The sequence below is a fragment of the Chlorocebus sabaeus genome, chromosome 22 (genome assembly GCF_047675955.1).
Source record: "Chlorocebus sabaeus isolate Y175 chromosome 22, mChlSab1.0.hap1, whole genome shotgun sequence".
NCBI lineage: Eukaryota > Metazoa > Chordata > Mammalia > Primates > Cercopithecidae > Chlorocebus > Chlorocebus sabaeus.
This window is the reverse complement of record NC_132925.1, coordinates 28,271,973-28,290,879: the sequence shown is the minus strand read 5'-3', so window position 1 is coordinate 28,290,879 and position 18,907 is coordinate 28,271,973. Positions and strand designations below refer to the sequence as shown.

Here is an 18,907-nt window from a genome sequence, read left to right as displayed (position 1 = left end):
TAGAGTAAAATGGTTTCATGGGGCCTGTAAGAACCCTTTTTTTTTTTTTTTGGAAGAGGAATGAGCATGATATGGTTTGCTAAAAGATAATTTGGGATGTGCCTGAGTCCCCAGCTGTGTCATTGATTTGGCGTTTGACCTTGAAGATGTCACTTTAATTCTAGTTAAGGACTTTCGTGTTTTGTTTGTTTTGGCTGAGAGTTTGTTTGAGGGTTTTAACTTGCGCATCTGTGTGTAGATTGAGGACAGTGAGGAGTCTGCATCAAGCCTCTGATACAGTCTCCAAAGTGACACCGTAATTTTGGCAGGCTATTAAATAGCACTCTTATTTTTATTGATTCCCTTTCATAAAAAGCACATGGGCCTGATACAGTCAACTTCCATGTTGGCATGTTTTATCAGCTGGAACCCTTTTTTAACTGCCACTTTCTTGGGATACTGAGGCACAACACGATCGGTACATGCCATGACTCCTCAAAAGAAATCGCAATTGCTTTTAGTGTTGTTACTGTTATATAATAATGTGAATTAAATTGGCCATCCAATTTAGTTCATATTAATAATGTTAAATAATTATGAATAATGTTAATTATTTACTCATATTAATGTTTAAACAGAATACTCCATTTCCTGACCATGACAGATAACAGATCATTTTTGTGGGAGAAAAACTAAATTTAGCTTTAGAAAGTGTATCAGGAACTTGGCTAAATACAGCTCTTTATGACACTGGATACCTCATGCGTTGTTCTGGATGACAAAAGGAGATGACCCTCAGTGTTATGCCCAACTTTCCAGCAGTGGCTTTAATGAAGCTGTCATCTTCTTCCCACAGGTCAAGAACCTGACTGAGGAAGTAGAGTTTCTAAATGAGGATATCAGCAAACTTAACAGAGCAGCCAAAGTTGTGCAGGAGGCCCATCAGCAGACCCTAGATGACCTGCACATGGAGGAGGAGAAGCTCAGCAGCCTGAGCAAAGCAAATCTGAAGCTGGAACAGCAAGTTGTTGGGGTCAGTAACGGTGTATCTGGTTAGTTAGCTATCTGTCTACATATATACATAACTCCAGTTTTTAATTCATTAATTTATCTTGACAGTTTCAGGAAAACCTAGTAGCATAGTTTTCCTGATTATTCAGAATAAAAGGGTTATTTTTTTATACACAAAACCACGACAGTATAAGAGAGGTCTCTGCATATAATCTATCAGTTTTTAAATGCAACTTTCATTCAACCCTGGACGATAGTAAAAGAACATTAAGATGCATGGTAAAGGGTTATCACTCTAGGTGACTGGCTTTCCCCATATCTCCCACGGAACCTGGTGTTTTGTGCTACAGATATGCTGGTACTTTATTTGACACTGGTGTTGAAAGATTCGTTTTAAAGGCCGTGTGTGTTTCCAGTGGTGTGCTGAGATTTATTTATGGTTGAAAGATACGTGAGGCACAAGCTGTGTTCTACCTACACTAGTGGAAATTACTTTTAAGATTCTAGAGATGATGCCCTTGTTTTGCTTCTAAATGCCCTGTGAAATAAAACTGTTTCACACCAGTTTCAATGTGTGGGTTCATAATTCTTCCTTTTTCCCACCCCAGCTGACATAGTGTATGCTATGCATTTATGCTCACAGTAGTCTCCACTTTTATAAAGTGTAGCCTTTATAAAATTGTTGACAAGGGTGGTTAGGTTTTTTTTTTCCTTGTCTGCTGCTCTTTCTTCCTGCCTCTATATAAGTTTCTTCTATTACTTATTCGTTGTGTTACATTTCTTCCTATTTCCACTAATTACATATCTCACAAAGCCTCAGCATAAGGATTTTTGGGTGTTTATATATGTGCATGTATATGCACATCACACACACCTGCCCACACCCACACACCCACACATTTATTCTCTCCTGGTGTCTTAGTCCATTCAGGCTGCTATAATAAAATACCATAAACTGGGTGGCAAGTAAATAGCAGTTTATTTCCCACAGTTCTGGAGGCTGGGAAGTCTGCAATCAAAGTACCAGCAGACTTGGTGTCTAGTGAGAACACATTTCCTGGTTTATGGAGGGTGACTTCTCCTTGTGTCCTCACATGGCAGAAGGAACAAGGAAGCTCTCCAGGTTCTCTTTTATAAGGACTAATTCCATTCTTGGAGGCTCCACCTTCATGCCCTCATCACTTCCTAAAGGGCCCACCTCCCAACACCATTGCACTGGGGATTAGGATTTCAACGTATGAATTTGGCGGGGACACAGACTTTCAGTCCACAGAACTCAGTGTTCATCTACTTTCTGATTTTTACATATATCCTTTCCAGAATTTCTCCCTCCCTCCCAATTTGAATTTCATCTCTTTGGCTGGTTACAGAGCATATCTGCCATTGTTTTAAAGTAAACGTATCAATAAATAAAAAGCCATATTGTGACTGTTATCTAGCTTCCTGGAAAATTAACCTCTATATAATTCCTGGCAATACTAATCCATACAAAACTGGAATGTTCTGATGGAGAACATTTAGTGAGGAACCAGAATATGACTTGATGTTATGAACTAGAAGAGGGTACCAAGGTGGTGACGGGGCTTAAAAATCATGCCATGTGAGAATGTGTTTGAATGGGCCAGTGATGCCTAGGGTTATTCCAAATTATTAAGGATGATCATGCGGAAACTGATTTGCTTGGTGTTGCTCCAGGGAGCAGAGCTTGTGCTTGTGGATAGAATTTACAGAGAATATTTTGGCTTCTTATGAAGAAGCACTCCCAAGTAAATGGACTTACCCACCCGTGAAATGAGCTGCCATGTGAAGAAGTGAGCTTCCTATCATTGGAAAGAGATCAATCAAGGGCTCACTGGCCATTTCTTGTTGGTTCCTTCCCTAAGACAGAACTCATATTCTGTAATTTCTAAAGTTTTCTTCCATCCCTGTGATTTCTGGATTCTTTTGTTAACCTATTGACATATGCAATATTTATTTGGAAATATCTATGTTACTGGGCATCATTTATAGAATTTGTGCTTGTGTCTTTCTTTTTCCAGAAGGTAAGTGGTTAATGAACACATCTAGTGAAGTATAAACTCTACCTATTTATTTGACTAAATAATGTCTCCTTTTGTCAGCTTGAGGGTGCCCTTGAGCAGGAGAGAAAAGCGAGAATTAACTGTGAAAGGGAACTGCACAAACTGGAGGGCGATTTAAAGCTGAATCAGGAAAGTATGGAGAACCTGGAAAGCAGCCAGCGACACCTGGCAGAAGAGCTGAGGAAGTAAGCCACCTTTCTGTTGACATGAGATTCTTGGAGACCTTATATTAGAAGGAACAGCTTTCTTGTTTCATTTATCCTTAGGACTCCAGGGCCAGATAGCTCAAGACCCAAGGCAAGGATAACAAACCTAGGAAATGATTTTTTTTTCTTTTCTGGACTTTATTTTATAGTTGTAAAGAGACTAAATGCATAATCTGAAAGGACGTAAAGAAGAAAGTATCTGACTAGCAAATGAGAAAGAATGGTGTAAGATATGAGATGTAAACTATTGTGAACTTGCAGCTGTAAGTCAAAAAAATAAAAATGACTCTCTTTTTTACTCATGAGACCAATGGCATAAAATGTAAAAAAAAAAAAAAAAAATCCTCTTGTGAAGACTTACATACTCTCTGATTACTTAAATAATATATGTTTGTCAGACATAACTTAATATTTATATAGGAATTTTGGTGAAATAATTTACTATATAAATATTAAACCTTAAAATCTAAAACAAGCCATGAAAATGATCAAAATTAGGGAAACTTTCAACTTATTTGGATTCCTTACACCCCAAGGAACTCAGAGCAAGACGGCTTTCTCAGTTTAGTTCTACTAGTCAGTGACATGGGTTTTCTCACCTTCTCCCTTTTGTCATCTTCCTCTGTTTAACAGACTTTTTTTTTCTTTTAACCATTAGGGTTAAATTTATTTAGATTATACCAAATAAGAGAGGAAAACAGTGAGGATGAAGAGTAAGATAGGTCAGGTTGCTGAGGTGGGTAGATCATGAGGTCAAGAGATTGAGACCATCCTGGGCAACATGGTGAAACCCCATCTCTACTAAAAATACAAAAATTAGCTGGGCGCGGTGGCATGTGCCTGTAGTCCCAGCTACTTGGGAGGCTGAGGCAGGAGAATCGCTTGAACCCAGGAGGCAGAGGTTGTAGTGAGCCGAGATCGTGGCACTGCACTCCAACCTGGCGACAGAGCGAGACTCTGTCTCAAAAAAGGCCACATTAAAGATGGTAGTAGGTCAATGGTTGAGGCCCACAGTGAAAGAGGACAGAGAGTCCATTGACCAGCTGTGAACGTCTGGCTTTCTTGTTGGTATATACATAATTATACATGCTCTTGGTGAGACTTGACTCATATTCTGCTAATAAGTTACTGAGCTTAATAGGTGTCTAGAATGATGAAACAAGCGACCTTATGAATGGAATGGAATAATTAAAACAAAATGATGATAGAGTTCCCTTAGTATTCAGTTTCAGTACAAATGATAACCAGCAAAGTGTAAATGATACTCTATGTCATGTAGGCCACAGGTTTTAGCATTTTAGAAATCCATATTTTTAAAAAGTTATAACTTTATTTAAAAACTTTTCCCCTAAATAGACCTATGTATATTTGAAACAATAAGTGATAAAGGTGGCATTTCAAATTAACAAAGACAAGAGATGTAGTAAATGGTATTGGAATTATTGGCTATTAATTTCCTGAGGTGAGAGAAATTGCTGCCTCATACAATTTATGCACACAAACTTCAGTTGCACTAATGAACTCAATATCAAAACAAAGCCATAAAACCATTAGAAGATGCCAGATTATTCACAATAGCCAATATGTAGAAACAACCTAAATATTCACCGATGTATGAATGTATAAAGAAAATGTGGGGGGTGTGTGTGTGTGTGTATGTGTATATATATACACACACATACATACATACATATACACAAAAACCTATTGAAATAAAAAATAAAATTTTAAAAATGAAAAAACCCCCAAACACACACACATGTATGTATTCATACATACATCTGTATACATATATATACACATATAAAATATACATACACAATGGACTATTAATTGAGCCTTGAAAAGAAACCCCTGCCATGTGCAACAACATGGATGAATTTGGAGGACATTATACTAAGGGAAATAAGCCAGTCACAAAAAGGAAAAAGACTGCATGATTCCACCGATAGAGGTATCTAAAATAATCAAATTCATAGAAACAAATTCATAGAAAAGTGCTTGCCAAGGGCTGGGAGGAGGGAGAAATCATGGAGAGCTGCTGTTCAATGAGTATAAAGTTGGTTATATAAGATGATTAAGTTCTAGGGATCTGCTTTACAACATTTTGCCTGTAGTTAACAATACTACATTTTGTACTTAAAAATTTAAGAGTAGAACTCATGTTAAGTGTTCTTACCACAATTTTAAAAAAATTAGAATAAAAGATAGTCAATAAGTCTTAGGAAATTGACAGGCTACGTCTTCTTGAGCAAGTCACAAAAAGCCAAATACAAAAGGGAGACATTGATATATTTGACATCAAAATTTTAAACATGTGGCAAATGCCAATACAAATAAAATGGAGACAGGTTATAAAGTGAGAGAAAAATTTGTGACACATATAAAAAATGTCAAGAATCCAAGGAAAATCTATAAATAAATAATTAGATGAACACTCCTAATAGAAAAATGGGCAAATAACACAAACAGGCAGTCCATTTGGTTTATTGACCATTTAAATATACTAATAGTTGACAAGATGCAGTCATTACTAGTAAATGAGGGCATTGCAGATAAAACTATGAAATAGTAATCTATTTTCTAAGAAAATTTCAGAAGTATGATATTAAGAATAAATGTAGAGAAGCAATGATCTCACACTGTTAGTGGAGAGCAAGGGACAGGGCTATCTTATTTTTCAGCACTTACCTATACATTACCCAGCAATTTCCTGCCCAGTATCCACTCTAGAGAAACACTCTCATGTATACAAGGGGCATGGTTATGAATAGTGTGATTTGTAAAAGCAAAATATTAAGGAAAACCTAAGTGCTTATTGTGAAATTAACAAACTAAGGAATGTCTAAATTGTGAAATACTATGTCATAGTTAATTTTTAAATGGAGTACTCTGTGTAGGCTTGTGTAGAAAAATATATTATTGAATTAATAATAATATAATAATTATCTTAAAATATAATAGCTTAAGATTTTTAAGCTTAATATATTGATAAGAATAAATTCTCAGGCTGGGTGTGGTGGCTCATGCTTGTAATCTCAGCACATTGGGAGGCGGAGGCAGACAGATCACCTGAGGTCAGGAGTTCAAGACCAGCCTGGCCAACATGGAGAAACCCTGTCTCTACTAAAAATACAAAATTAGTCAGACATGGTGGCACGTGCCTGTAATCCCAGCTGCTTGAAGGCTGAGGCAGGAGAATTGCTTGAACCTAAGAGGCAGAGGTTGCACTGAGCCGAGATTGTACCATTGCACTCCAGCCTGGGCAACAAGAGTGAAACTCAAAAAAAAATAATAATAACATTCTCAATTCAATAATATATTTAAAATATTAAATATAACAATATAACTTCTGTGTGCTTGTAGGCTCCACACTAGGTGGAAGATGCCAAGGCTTGGGGCTTGCACCCTCTGAAGCCATGACTCAAGCTCTATGTTGGCCCCTTTCAGCCATGACTGGAGCAGCTGGGACGCAGGGCACCAAGTCCCTAGGCTGCACACAGCACGGGGATCCTGGGTCCAGCCCACGAAACCAACTTTTCCTCCTAGGCCTCTAGGCCTGTGATGGGAGGGTCTGTAGCGAAGACCACTGACATGGCCTGGAGACATTTTCCCAGTTGTCTTGGGGATTAACATTTGGTTCCTTGTTACTTATGCAAATTTCTGCAGCTGGCTTGAATTCTTTCTCAGAAAATGGGATTTTTTTTTTCTATCACATTGTCAGGCTTCACATTTTCCAAACTTTTATGTTCTGCTTTCCTTATAAAACTGAATGCAGGTGGGGTGTGGTGGCTCACGCCTATAATCCTATCACTCTGGGAGGTTGAGGCGGGCAGATTGCCTGAGCTCAGGAGTTAGAGAACAGCCTGGGCAACACAGTGAAACCCTTCATCTACTAAAAGACAAAAAATTAGCTGGGCATGGTGGCATGAGCCTGTAGTCCCAGCTACTCGGGAGGCTGAGGCAGGAGAATTGCTTAAACCTGGGAGGTGGAGGTTGCAGTGAGCCAAGATGGTGCCACTGCAATCCAGCCTGAGTGACAGAGTGAGACTCAGTCTCAAAAACAAACAAACAAACAAAACACCAAAAAACCCCAAAACTGAATGCATTTAACAGCACCCAAGTCACCTCTTGAATGCTTTGCTGCTTAGAAATTCCTTCTGTCGGCCGGGCGCGGTGGCTCAAGCCTGTAATCCCAGCACTTAGGGAGGCCGAGACGGGTGGATCACGAGGTCAGGAGATCGAGACCATCCTGGCTAACACGGTGAAACCCTGTCTCTACTAAAAATACAAAAAACTAGCCGGGCGAGGTGGCGGGCGCCTGTAGTCCCAGCTACTCCGGAGGCTGAGGCAGGAGAATGGCGGGAACCCGGGAGGCGGAGCTTGCAGTGAGCTGAGATCCGGCCACTGCACTCCAGCCCGGGCTACAGAGCAAGACTCCGTCTCAAAAAAAAAAAAAAAAAAAAAAAAAAAAAAGAAATTCCTTCTGTCAGATACCCTAAATCATCTCTCTCAAATTTAAAGTTACATAAACCTCTAGGGCAGAGGCAAAATGCCACCAGTCTCTTTGCTAAAACATAACAAGAACCACTTTTGCTCTGGTTCTCAGCAAGTTCCCCATCTCCATCTGAGACTGCCTCAGCTACAATTTCATCGTCCATTTCATTATCAGCATTTGGTTGAAGCTATTCAACAAATCTCTAGGGAGTTCCAAACTTTCCCCCATTTTTCTTTCTTCTTCTGAGCCCTCCAAACTGTTCCAACCTCTGCCTGTTACCCAGTTCCAAAGTCGCTTCCACATTTTCGGGTATCTTTTCATCAGTGCCCCACCTACTGGTACCAATTTACTATATTCGTCCATTTTCACACTGCTGATACAGAGTTACCTGAGACTGGGTGATTTATACGGGAAAAAGGGTTTAACAGACTTACAGTTTCACATGGCTGGGGAGGTCTCACAATCATGGTAGAAGGCAAGGAGGAGCAAGGCACATCTAAAATGGATGGTGCAGGCAAAAAGAGAGAACTTGTACAGGAGAACTCCTCTTTATAACACCATTAGATCTTGTGAGACTTATTCACTACCGCAAGAACAGCACGGGAAAGACATGCCCCCATGATTCAATTACCTCCCACTGGATCCCCCCTACAACATGTGGAAATTCAAGATGAGATTCAGGTGTGGACATAGACAAACCATATCAGGTATCATAGCCAAGAAAACTTCAGATGTAGGCATAATCATTGAAGTTTTAAAATGAGAATGAATTATTGTATTATATCTATAATTTAAAAAATATTTAAACAGAATGGTATTTTTACTTTTGGTTAAAGCCTGGCTGTGTTTTTTATTGATTTATAATAATTGTACATGTTTTTGGAGTGCATGTGCTATTTTGATACCTGTATACAATGTACAATGAGTAAATCAGGGTAATTGGGATATCTATCACCTCAAACATCTATCTTTTCTTTGTGTTAGGAATATTACAATTCTAACTACTTTAAACAAAATGTTATTATTCTGAACAATTGTATTTGATATCTTCTTCTAAACAGAAAAGAATTAGAAAACAGTCAGATGAATTCAAAAGTGGAGAATGAGAAAGGCCTGGTAGCTCAGCTTCAGAAGATGGTTAAAGAGCTTCAGGTAATCAATTATCAAATATGCTTGTGTACTTACATTTAGATCCATGGGTGATGACTCGTGGGTCAATGACAAATTCTCTGCCAAGGTATTCATATCCTTAGCCAATCACAGGCAGAGGCAGAAAAGAACAGTGGTTAAGAAGGGAAATTGTGGCATTCCACAGATGGATTTAAGCTTAAATTTCCTTGTAAGAATCATAAAAATGAATAGCTAATTTGTTGAATCCTTGCTGTGAACCAGGCATTGTGCTAAAATCCAAAACTTTTTTTTTCACTCATGAATCCTTCTGGCAACCATTGAGCTCATATTATTAAATGCAACAATATATTTAAGTAGTAAGCACAGTGCCTGACCCATGGTATGCATTCAGTGTTAGCAATTTAATTTTTATGATGATTATTCTTTGTGATTAGAAGGCGATTGAAAATCAATAAGTTATATAGGTACTTGTGGCCTCAAAACATTATTTGATAATGGATAGCTATTTATAAGTTTTAGACCATGTGAGTTTTATAGCATATGACCATGTTATAAAGTAATTTTACACACAGATGCACACACACACATTTAGATGGATAATTTCCCTTTGGAGCTAAATAAATATCTTAGTAATATAACCATGACTCAAAATAATTTTGGAACCTCTTTCTGATATTTATCTTCTGAGATATTTTGAGCCAAATAAGAAAACCAATCTCAATGTTTTGTAAACATATTTTAGTTTCAGACATGCTATTAATCTCCAAGTGGTTATCATATTCATCAGGCTTGTCTTCAAATGACTCTTGACTTTATCCAAAATAAAAAAAAATTTTTTTAAACCCACAAACTTTTCAATATATCCAAAAGACAAATTTCCTTACCTTGATGACTCAAAAAGTTCTCTAAATATTATTTCTGACAAAACATTTCGGAAATATTTGGTTCAATGGTGGTATTATTTGGGATAAATATTTTCTTGGATCCCATGATAACCAGTTGGAAGAGGATCATGGTTACTTGAATGTGGAAATCATACTTTTTTTTTAAGCACCTTTTCTGTCATACCTCATCTATAGAACTGATAGACTACTTATTTGATACAATCTAGAAATTAGTTTTTTCTAAGCCACAGTAGTCTTATTTAATGGAAAGGAAAACATATTCTGAAACAGTTTCTATCTTGTTTTCTCCCCATCCTAATCTATACCTAATTACTTAAGGTGATGATAGTAACATCAATGGCTTAATTGTACTGTAATACAGTGATGTTATCATTATTTGTAGACCTATTTGACCTGTACTAAAAGGGCTTGGGGCTCTGAGAGTTGTTATCACTTCTTTTTCCAATAATCCTGCTTCTGATGATACCGTGTCTCTACTCACTTTAGTAGTCCACATTCCTTCACCAACTCTCCTTTGTTATTTCAAATCTCTTCCTTGAAATCTCCTGTAGACTAGAAAACCAAGTAACCAAGTTTTTTAGAATTGTGTGTAAAAATTAAATTGAGGCTGTTTCCTACAAGTAAATTGCTTGAACTTGAAGATGTTCATTTTATTGATCAGATTTTTGCCCAAGTCCTAGATAGGTGAGATCAGATAAACGAATTTCAGATGAAGAAGATTTTTGTATATAAAATTTACCATTCCAATTTTTATGAATGTTCTTAAACACTTTTTTGTCACATGAAAGATATTTTCCTGTTTCTTTGGGAAGTGCTCTTTACTAAGCTTTCCCCTCCATGTATATAATTTAATGAGCTTGCCCATCATCAGGGGCTGAGCAATTTGGCAGAACTGCAAATTCTAATTCTGGTCTTAGTATTGAATTGGGGCAAATCACTTAACTTCTGTGTATTCTGTTTTCTTTAGTTATAAATTGGGAACCAAAAGGTTCATGTTAGCTTTGTGATTTAAAAAAAAAATAGAGTAAAGCTCTTGCTACAAGTGCTTAGTAAAAATCAAAATTATTTCTTGCTACAGACTCAAATAAAGGATTTGAAAGAGAAACTAGAAGCTGAAAGGACCACTCGAGCCAAGATGGAAAAGGAGAGAGCTGACCTCACCCAAGACCTGGCTGACTTGAATGAGAGGCTGGAGGAGGTAGGAGGAGCCAGTTTGGCTCAGCTGGAAATAACTAAGAAACAGGAAACCAAATTCCAGAAGCTGCGCCGAGACATGGAAGAGGCCACGCTGCACTTTGAGGCAACTTCTGCATCTTTGAAGAAGAGACATGCAGACAGCCTGGCTGAGCTCGAGGGCCAGGTAGAAAATCTACAGCAGGTCAAGCAGAAACTGGAAAAAGACAAGAGTGACTTGCAGCTAGAAGTAGATGACCTCCTGACCCGTATTGAGCAGATGACAAGGGCTAAGGTAAATACTCCCATCCATCCTCGTGGGCTTTTGAACATGGAAGTAGGGAGAGGAAGAAATGGAAGGGGAGGGAAAAGAAAAATAAGCCAGCTTAGGGCTCAGTGTATTTTCTAATGAAGAATATAGTTCTTCAGATGGAAGAGATCAGGCCTGACCTTAGTGGTCATTGTTAAGGTCACACAGCCATCACCTGAATGTGACCTGACAGTGGCTTCTGGTTTTACCAGAATTCCAATCTGAGTTCCTTATGGACTTTTTTAGTGATGGCACAAGTAAGTGAGCTGGAAATCTGAGGCCATTATCTATGTCTGTCTTGAAAAATGGCTTTTGTTATGAGTGCTCCTCAGTGATGGCCTGGATACTTCTAGAGCCTATCTGAATGAATGGTGTACACAAACAGCTTTGCTGAGAGAAGGGAACTTTTTCTCCCTCATGTCCTCTGGCATCTTTTTAATCAGCCAGTACTATAAGAAAGGTTCATCACATGTTCTTTCTTTACTGAGCCCATTAGCCTATATGCTGCAAGCTGTCATGTCAAATGTTACTATGAGATCATCGCTATCAGCGACCGTGTCTTCTGGTAGTTGAGAGGAGCTTTACCTTAGATTAAGCAGAGCAAATGACTAGTTGCTGCAACCTTCTCTCCTTGTAAACAGATTTTATAAAGTCTGGGAAAGACATGGCCTGACAATAAAGCTTGATCTCCATGGACTATGGCCAGAAAAATGTAGAATATCTTCAATGATATGGAGTGGTTTCTGAAATATTTAATATTAATTCCTTTTAAATACCATACTGAGTAGAAAGAAACAGTCTCTCTCTCTCTCTCTCTCTCTCTCCGTGTGTGTGTGTGTGTGTGTGTTTGTGTGTGTGTGTGTCTTAGTCCATTCCTGCTGCTATAACAAAATACCACAGACTGGGTAATTTATAAATAATAGAAATTTATTTTTCACAGTTCTGGAGGCTGGAAAGTCCAGGATCAAGGTAGCAGTAGGTTTATTGTCTGGTGAGGTCACTCTGCTTCTAAGATGGTGCCTCTTGCTACATCCTCACATTGCAGAAGAGCAAAAAGGGGAAAGGGACAGATGCTCCCTTGTACCAGTCCCATTGATGAAGGCTCCCATCCTCATAACTTCATCACCTCCTAAAGGCCCCACCTAACACTATCACCTGGCGATTGTTTCAACATATGAATTTTAGGGGACATATTCAGTCCATAGCATTCTACCTCTGGCCCCCCAAATTTATGTCCTTCACATAAGCAAAATACATTTATTCTACCTCAGTAGGTTCCAAAGAGTTAAGTCATTTCAGCGTCAACTCAAAAGTCTAAAGTCTCATCTAAATCATATAGGAGTGAAACTCAAGGCATGATTCATCTTGAGGCAAATTCCTCCTCCAGCTGTGAGCTTGTGAAATCAAACAAGTTATGTGTTTCCACAATAAAATAGTGGAACAGGCATAGCATAGACATTCCCGTTCCTAAAAAAGAGAAATCAGAAAGAAAAAAGAGGTAACAATGGGAAAAGCCCAACATAAAGCAAACAACATTAAATCTTGAAAGTTGGGAATAATCTTTTTTGACTCCATGTCTGACCTTCTGGACATACTGGGGTGGAGTTTGGGTCCCCAGGGCCCCACATAGCACTGCCCCCCTGACAGGAGCTCTCAGGAATTGAAGTTGGGTGCTTGTGACTACTCCTAGGTTAGTGTTGCATGCTGGTGGCTCTATAAGTCTGGGGTATTTGGGGCAGCTCTGCCCTCACAGTTCCACCACTGCCATAGTGGGAGCTCTCTGTGGTGGCCCTGCTTCCATGGCAATTCTCTGCCTGAACCCCAAGCCTCTCCAAAATATCCTTTGAAATCTAAGTGGAGGAGCTATGCTTCCATATCTCTGGCAAAGTTAGCACTGTATGGATGCTCCTATGGTTTACAGCATGTGCCTTCCAGAGTGGTGACCTGAGCTGAACCTGGGCCTGCCTAAGTGGCAGAGGAGCACTGCACTGGCATGTAGGGAGCAAAGACTTGAGGCAGCCCGGAGCAGCAAGCTCTGAGGTCTCACGGGAATCCTCTCTTGAAATCATGTTTCCATCAAGGCTCTGGCCTTCTGGGCCTATGTGGGTGGGACAGCCACAAAGGTCTCAGAAATGCCTTCAGGATCATTCTTCCATCGTCCTGATGAATAGCACCAATCTTCTTTCTACCCACACTAATTTCCTTATCAAATGTTTGGTTGTCTACATCCTTAGTGTTTTGTTTTGTTTTTTTTTTTTTTTTTCTGAAAATACTTTTTTATTCTTCACAATCTGACCAGGCTGAGAATTTTCTAAATCTTTAAATTCTGCTTCTCTTTGATTATACATTTCATCTTTATTTCTCTCTCTTCATATTTTGTTTTAAGCAATCAAGAGAAGCCATGAAGCCCTGAACACTTTCTTTAAGGATTTCTTCCACCAAATATCCTAGTTTATCACTCTTAAATTCTGCCTTCCACAAGGGACTAGGGCATAGTTCAGCCAAGTTCTTTGGAACTTTGTAATAAGGATGGTCTGTCTTCCAGTTTCCAATAGGATATTCCCCATTTCCATTTAAGACCTCAGCAGAATTGCCTTTACTGTCCGTATTATTATCAGCATTGTAATCACAACCATCCAACTAATCTCTAAGAAGATTAATTCTCTCTCTACAGCTCTCCTCTTCTTGTGAGCCCTCATCAGAAGGATTCTTAATGTTCCATGCATGGGAATATAGACTTTTTCTAGCAGTAGGTGTGTATCTCACTACCTCCTTACTCCTTTAATCCCTGCCATCTGTCTTTATTTCTCCTGAAGCTGGCACTTCCTCTGAACACCTCTGTCACTGGCACCTGGTTTCTTTTTATAACTCAGGTTCTAAGCCCCAACCACTTCTTTCCTCCCTATTTGCTTTTCAGTCAATTACTGCAGCAGGTCAGTCTTTACCACCTCAGAGTTTTCCATTCCCATTCCCATATAGGTCTCTCTACCTTTTAAGTATATTACTGCAGTGGTTTCCTAAATTATCGTTTTTGCTTCTAGTCTTTCTTTTTTCAAACCATCCTATATTTATATGCCCAATTTAATATTTATAAAGTATTCAGAATATTTATAAAGCATGGATTTATTGAATTATGTCCCTGCTTAAAAATGAACTCCAAACTTCTGCTTTCAAGGTACACTGTAACCTGTGATCAGAGTCAACTTGTCTTGCCAGTTATAGATCCCATTGCTTTGTTTCATGGACCTTCCATTTCAGCTTGCCTTTCACCAAATAGTTATCTTTACACCGATGTGCCTTTTCCAAACTAATTATTCTCTTTGGAATGCTCAAGTTCAACCTCCTGCATTACAGACTTACCTGTTTTTGAGTTCCTATAGCACTTTTGGGGTCCCTCTTTATACTCATGCATTTTCTAGTCTTTTAACTTTGCTGACACTGAAAGCAGAAAGTAGGTCTCACTTCCATGTTTACTACAGTGCTTTGTAGAGTCTGTGCACTCAATTACTAGCATCGACTTTTACATGTGCCTCTTGGAGCTCATAGATTCAGTGACTTGTCCAAGGTCACACAATTCTATGGAAGAGATGAATTTCAATTCCAAATCCTGTGTGTGTCTGTTGGTGAGCATGTCCTATTGCTGCTTTAAATATTTGTTGGCATGATACATTGCTTCTGTTAACACTCATAGGCATATACATTAGGCTAAACTGTTGCTTGAATTGTTTCCTTTATCATTTTCTGGATTATGATGGCGAGAATGCCAGTGCTCAGTGGTACAGTGGGGACCGAAGCATTTTCAAACGCATATTATGCTGGCAGAGAGGCTCAGGGCGATTTAGAAGTTATAGGAATCTCCCAATTATCTTGATTATTTTGAATTCCCATTGGTCCCTGCATTTCTGGGAGGCAGCATTTTTATGCATCATTTTAAGAATCAGCTATAAGATAAATGTGCCTTGTTCTATTAACCTTCTCAGCCCTGGTATCAAAACATACCGCTTATCCTTATGCTTAAATTAAAAATTCTTTTGAGGGTACAACTCTTTTGCATGCTGTATCCCCGTATGGGCCACTTTTAGATAAACAATCTGATTGTCTTTTTGCAGATCCTGTTTATGAAAATATTTTATACATGGAAACACTTTACCATTGGTTAGCAGTGCCTATGTGGATACCTACCATGTGAAGCTATGCCTAAGGGCAAGTGCCTTTTCTATCTGTCCAAGTGGGCTGCCCACTCTACAGATACAGAGAGCCCAGCTGGCCTTCACCACATGGGGATCTCTCTTGAAAAACTGGGAAGTCTTTGGCTCCTTTTCTTACCATTTCCACACACCACTGACTAAGTTGTCTTGCAGAGATCTGTGCATTTTCACCCTAAGCAAACAGGTGCATAGCACAGCATATACAGGGCTATAAACAGATGCCATTTCTCACACCTGGATATGTTCCTCCTGGCTCAGTTAACAGGTCATTTACTATTGGAGACATCATAAGATAAAAATGGTTTTCATAATCATCCTATTTTTATCCATTTTCCTCTGGAACCCAAGATTCATGACAAATTGGGCCACCTAGGACATCAATTCAATTCATCTTTAATATTTCCTTTATCACCACTTCATACAACAGATGCTTAGAAATCTAATATTTGACATTTTCTGTGTGTGTGTGTGCATCTGCACAGGCAGTTTCAGTTCGAATTCCAATTCTGACATTTAATAGCTGTGTGAATTTGGGCTAGTTATTTAGCCTCTCTGGTGCTCAGTTTTCTCATTTATAAAAAGAGGCAATGTGAACTTTTGAGAGATATCATGAGGAAAAAAATGAGCATGCCAACTTTGACTGTCAAAGTCATTTTCAGAAGTGAGAGCAAACAAATTCAACATATAATTAGAAACTGTGCAGACAACCTAAAAACTGTCATTGATCGCTACTATAGCTTTCTTCTAGTTAGGAGTGCAGAGTGGGGACAATTGAGCATGCCTGGCATTTAACATTAATGCTCTAACCTATGTGAGGCTGATGGCATCGTTCGAGAAACTGGCCATTGAATCTCTGTTAAGTCTGTTTACACCAAGCCTGAGTGTGCTGTAGGACATCTGTGAACTGGAACTACATAACACCGCATTGGAGATATAAGAAGACATAATTCAGTAGTCTTTCAGAGAATGGCCATTAGTAATTGAGACAGCCAGGTGGGAGGGGGTCCCTGGAGAAACTCCAACTAGCCTGCCCACTGGAGTGGAACCTCGGAAAGTTCACGCCATTTGCTGTGGGTTGGAGCCTGGCCCCTCCTCTTCCTGTGTGGAACCTGGGATTCAAGCTATGAGTGGCAAGCGCTCAAGCAGGGACTCTGGCCTTGGGAAAGTCCCTGCTTCCCCCTTTTCTTCCTTTTCACCCCAAAAAACCCTGTCTTACTCACCATTCAAATTGTCTATGAGTCTGAATTTTTGTGGCCTGGGACAAAGAACCACGTCTTTAGCTGAACTAAGGAAAAGTCCTGCAACATAGCATGAAGGAAACAATCTTCAACAGAGCATAGGCTCCAGCTAGAGATGACCAAGGTTTTGGCTGGTACAAAAGTTTTCCTGAGGACTAAACCAGGCATCACCTTTGAAACATTCCTGGTCCTTTGGCCATTGCTCTATCATAACAGTTAGTTTAACATTGAAACTATTAGGCTCACCATCAGCTTCACCATCTCACCAGACCTCACTGTTTTCTCAAAATTTCATTGGTATAATCTCTTCTTTATCTCCCAATTCTTCCATTTCCATAGCATACTTTCTTTGTACAAAGGCCTCATGGGCTGCTGTATTAATTGAGATTTAAAACATAGAGCTCAGAAGAGAGCTGGGTATGTAACAAGCACCCAATAAATGTTAACTGCTCCTGCTATTGTCATTAATAGTGTCATCATCATCGCCAACGATGGGGCAGATAGAAGGCATTTGAAGATCGCCTGTAATCCCAGCACTTTGGGAAGCTAAGGTGGGCGGATCACAAGGTCAGGAGTTCCAGACCAGCCTGGCCAAAATGGTGAAACCCCATCTCTACTAAAAATACAAAAATTAGCCAGGCATGGTGGCATGTGCCTGTAATCCCACCTACTCAGGGGGCTGAGGCAGGAGAATCGCTTGAACCCAGGAGGTGGAGGTTACAGTGAGCCGAGATTGTGCCATTGCACTCCAGCCTGGGTGACAGAGTGAGACTCTGTCTCAAAAAAAAAAAAATTATAAAAAGATAATTTATACATGAGTTTCATTAAAACAGCTATGTAAAATCTGTAGAACCATGGAAGTCCACTACCAATGTAATTTTACTGTTTCTGACCATATAAATAATAAGAATGCAAACTACAGTTAATTTGTATGTAAAGGGGATACCTCATCTTGCATTTGGCAGCTCTTAGTCCTGTCTGAGGATCTTGGGTCTCAAAACCGCTAGCATGAGTTCTCAGAGTGTGGCAAGAGCCTGGCGATTAGGTTGGTTACTTAAATCGGGTGAAAGTGCAAAGGCCAATGTCATATCTTTTTCTCCAGGCACAAAAAGCCAATTCTGAGAAGTTGGGTTTGGGGATTGAAGTGTTAACCCTGTCAGGGTTTGGGGATTGAAGATGACCCTGTTAGGGTCATCTTGAGATTGTAGCCATAGTGATCAGGAGGGTACAGTTGCTTTGGCAGCTCACATTTGGTTATTAGGCTGTTGTGGCCCAGATCCTCCACTTTCTTCTGTCCTGCTTGGGCAGCCTTCTAGATTTTCTTCCTCCTCCTTCCCTCTCTTACCTCTCTTCCTTCCCCTTCCTCTGCCCCTCCGCCCTTGCATATTGCTCTTATATGTGCCAGGCACTATTCTAGACAACAGGGTGTATATCTTTAAACTAGATCTCTACCCTCATGAAAGTTATATTCTAGTGGAAAAGACAGTTAAATATATACTGTCAGAAAAGGATCATGTACCTCATTAGTGTTTGACATGTTTCCTTCTCCAGAAAAGTAAATAATTCTAGAAAGGATCCTAATACCCAGGAAGTTGGGTGTCTCCCGCGACACCTGTACTCTGCAAAGTTTAGGCTTCTTGGGGTCCAGACCCTAGAGTTGGTTGTACTTGCCGAAATCAGAAGACGTGATCTCCCAATGCTGGCTGAGCTCTTTACTACAGAAGAGAGTGTGTGGATCCCTGGAGCCACTCTTCCCCTCCTCCTTTGTGCAGCTGATTCAGAGTATCCTCCGTGAGCCCTGACCAGCCCTTCTTTCTCAACTCACAGGCAAATGCTGAGAAACTCTGTACTCTATATGAAGAGCGCTTGAATGAAGCAAATGCAAAGCTAGATAAGGTGACTCAGTTGGCAAATGACCTGGCAGCACAAAAGACAGAGCTGTGGAGTGAGAGTGGTAAGTAAGTATGTTGCTTGACTCACAGGCAATTCTCAATCCCAGCAGACTCATGGAGGCGCAACTGAGATAATGAACTACCCACTGAGGTTGGGTGGGCATCTGAAGATCCTAGGGGAGGAATGCAGCCACTGAGACAGCTTTGCCACACACATGCCTCTTGTCTAGGAAGTGTTACCTCTGTGCCACTTGGGAACCCCTGCCTAGTTCCCT

At 39.7% G+C, this 18,907-nt stretch overlaps 1 protein-coding gene across 1 annotated transcript in view; it reads left to right on the top strand.

The window, feature by feature from the left end:
- Positions 1-18,907, top strand: part of MYH15 (myosin heavy chain 15) — a 160,199-nt gene that overhangs the window by 100,173 nt on the left and 41,119 nt on the right. Inside the window, 5 exon segments of the mRNA XM_073009642.1 lie at positions 836-1,012; positions 3,111-3,256; positions 8,837-8,927; positions 10,890-11,279; positions 18,568-18,694. Of these exon segments, the coding sequence (XP_072865743.1) occupies positions 836-1,012; positions 3,111-3,256; positions 8,837-8,927; positions 10,890-11,279; positions 18,568-18,694 (931 nt within the window).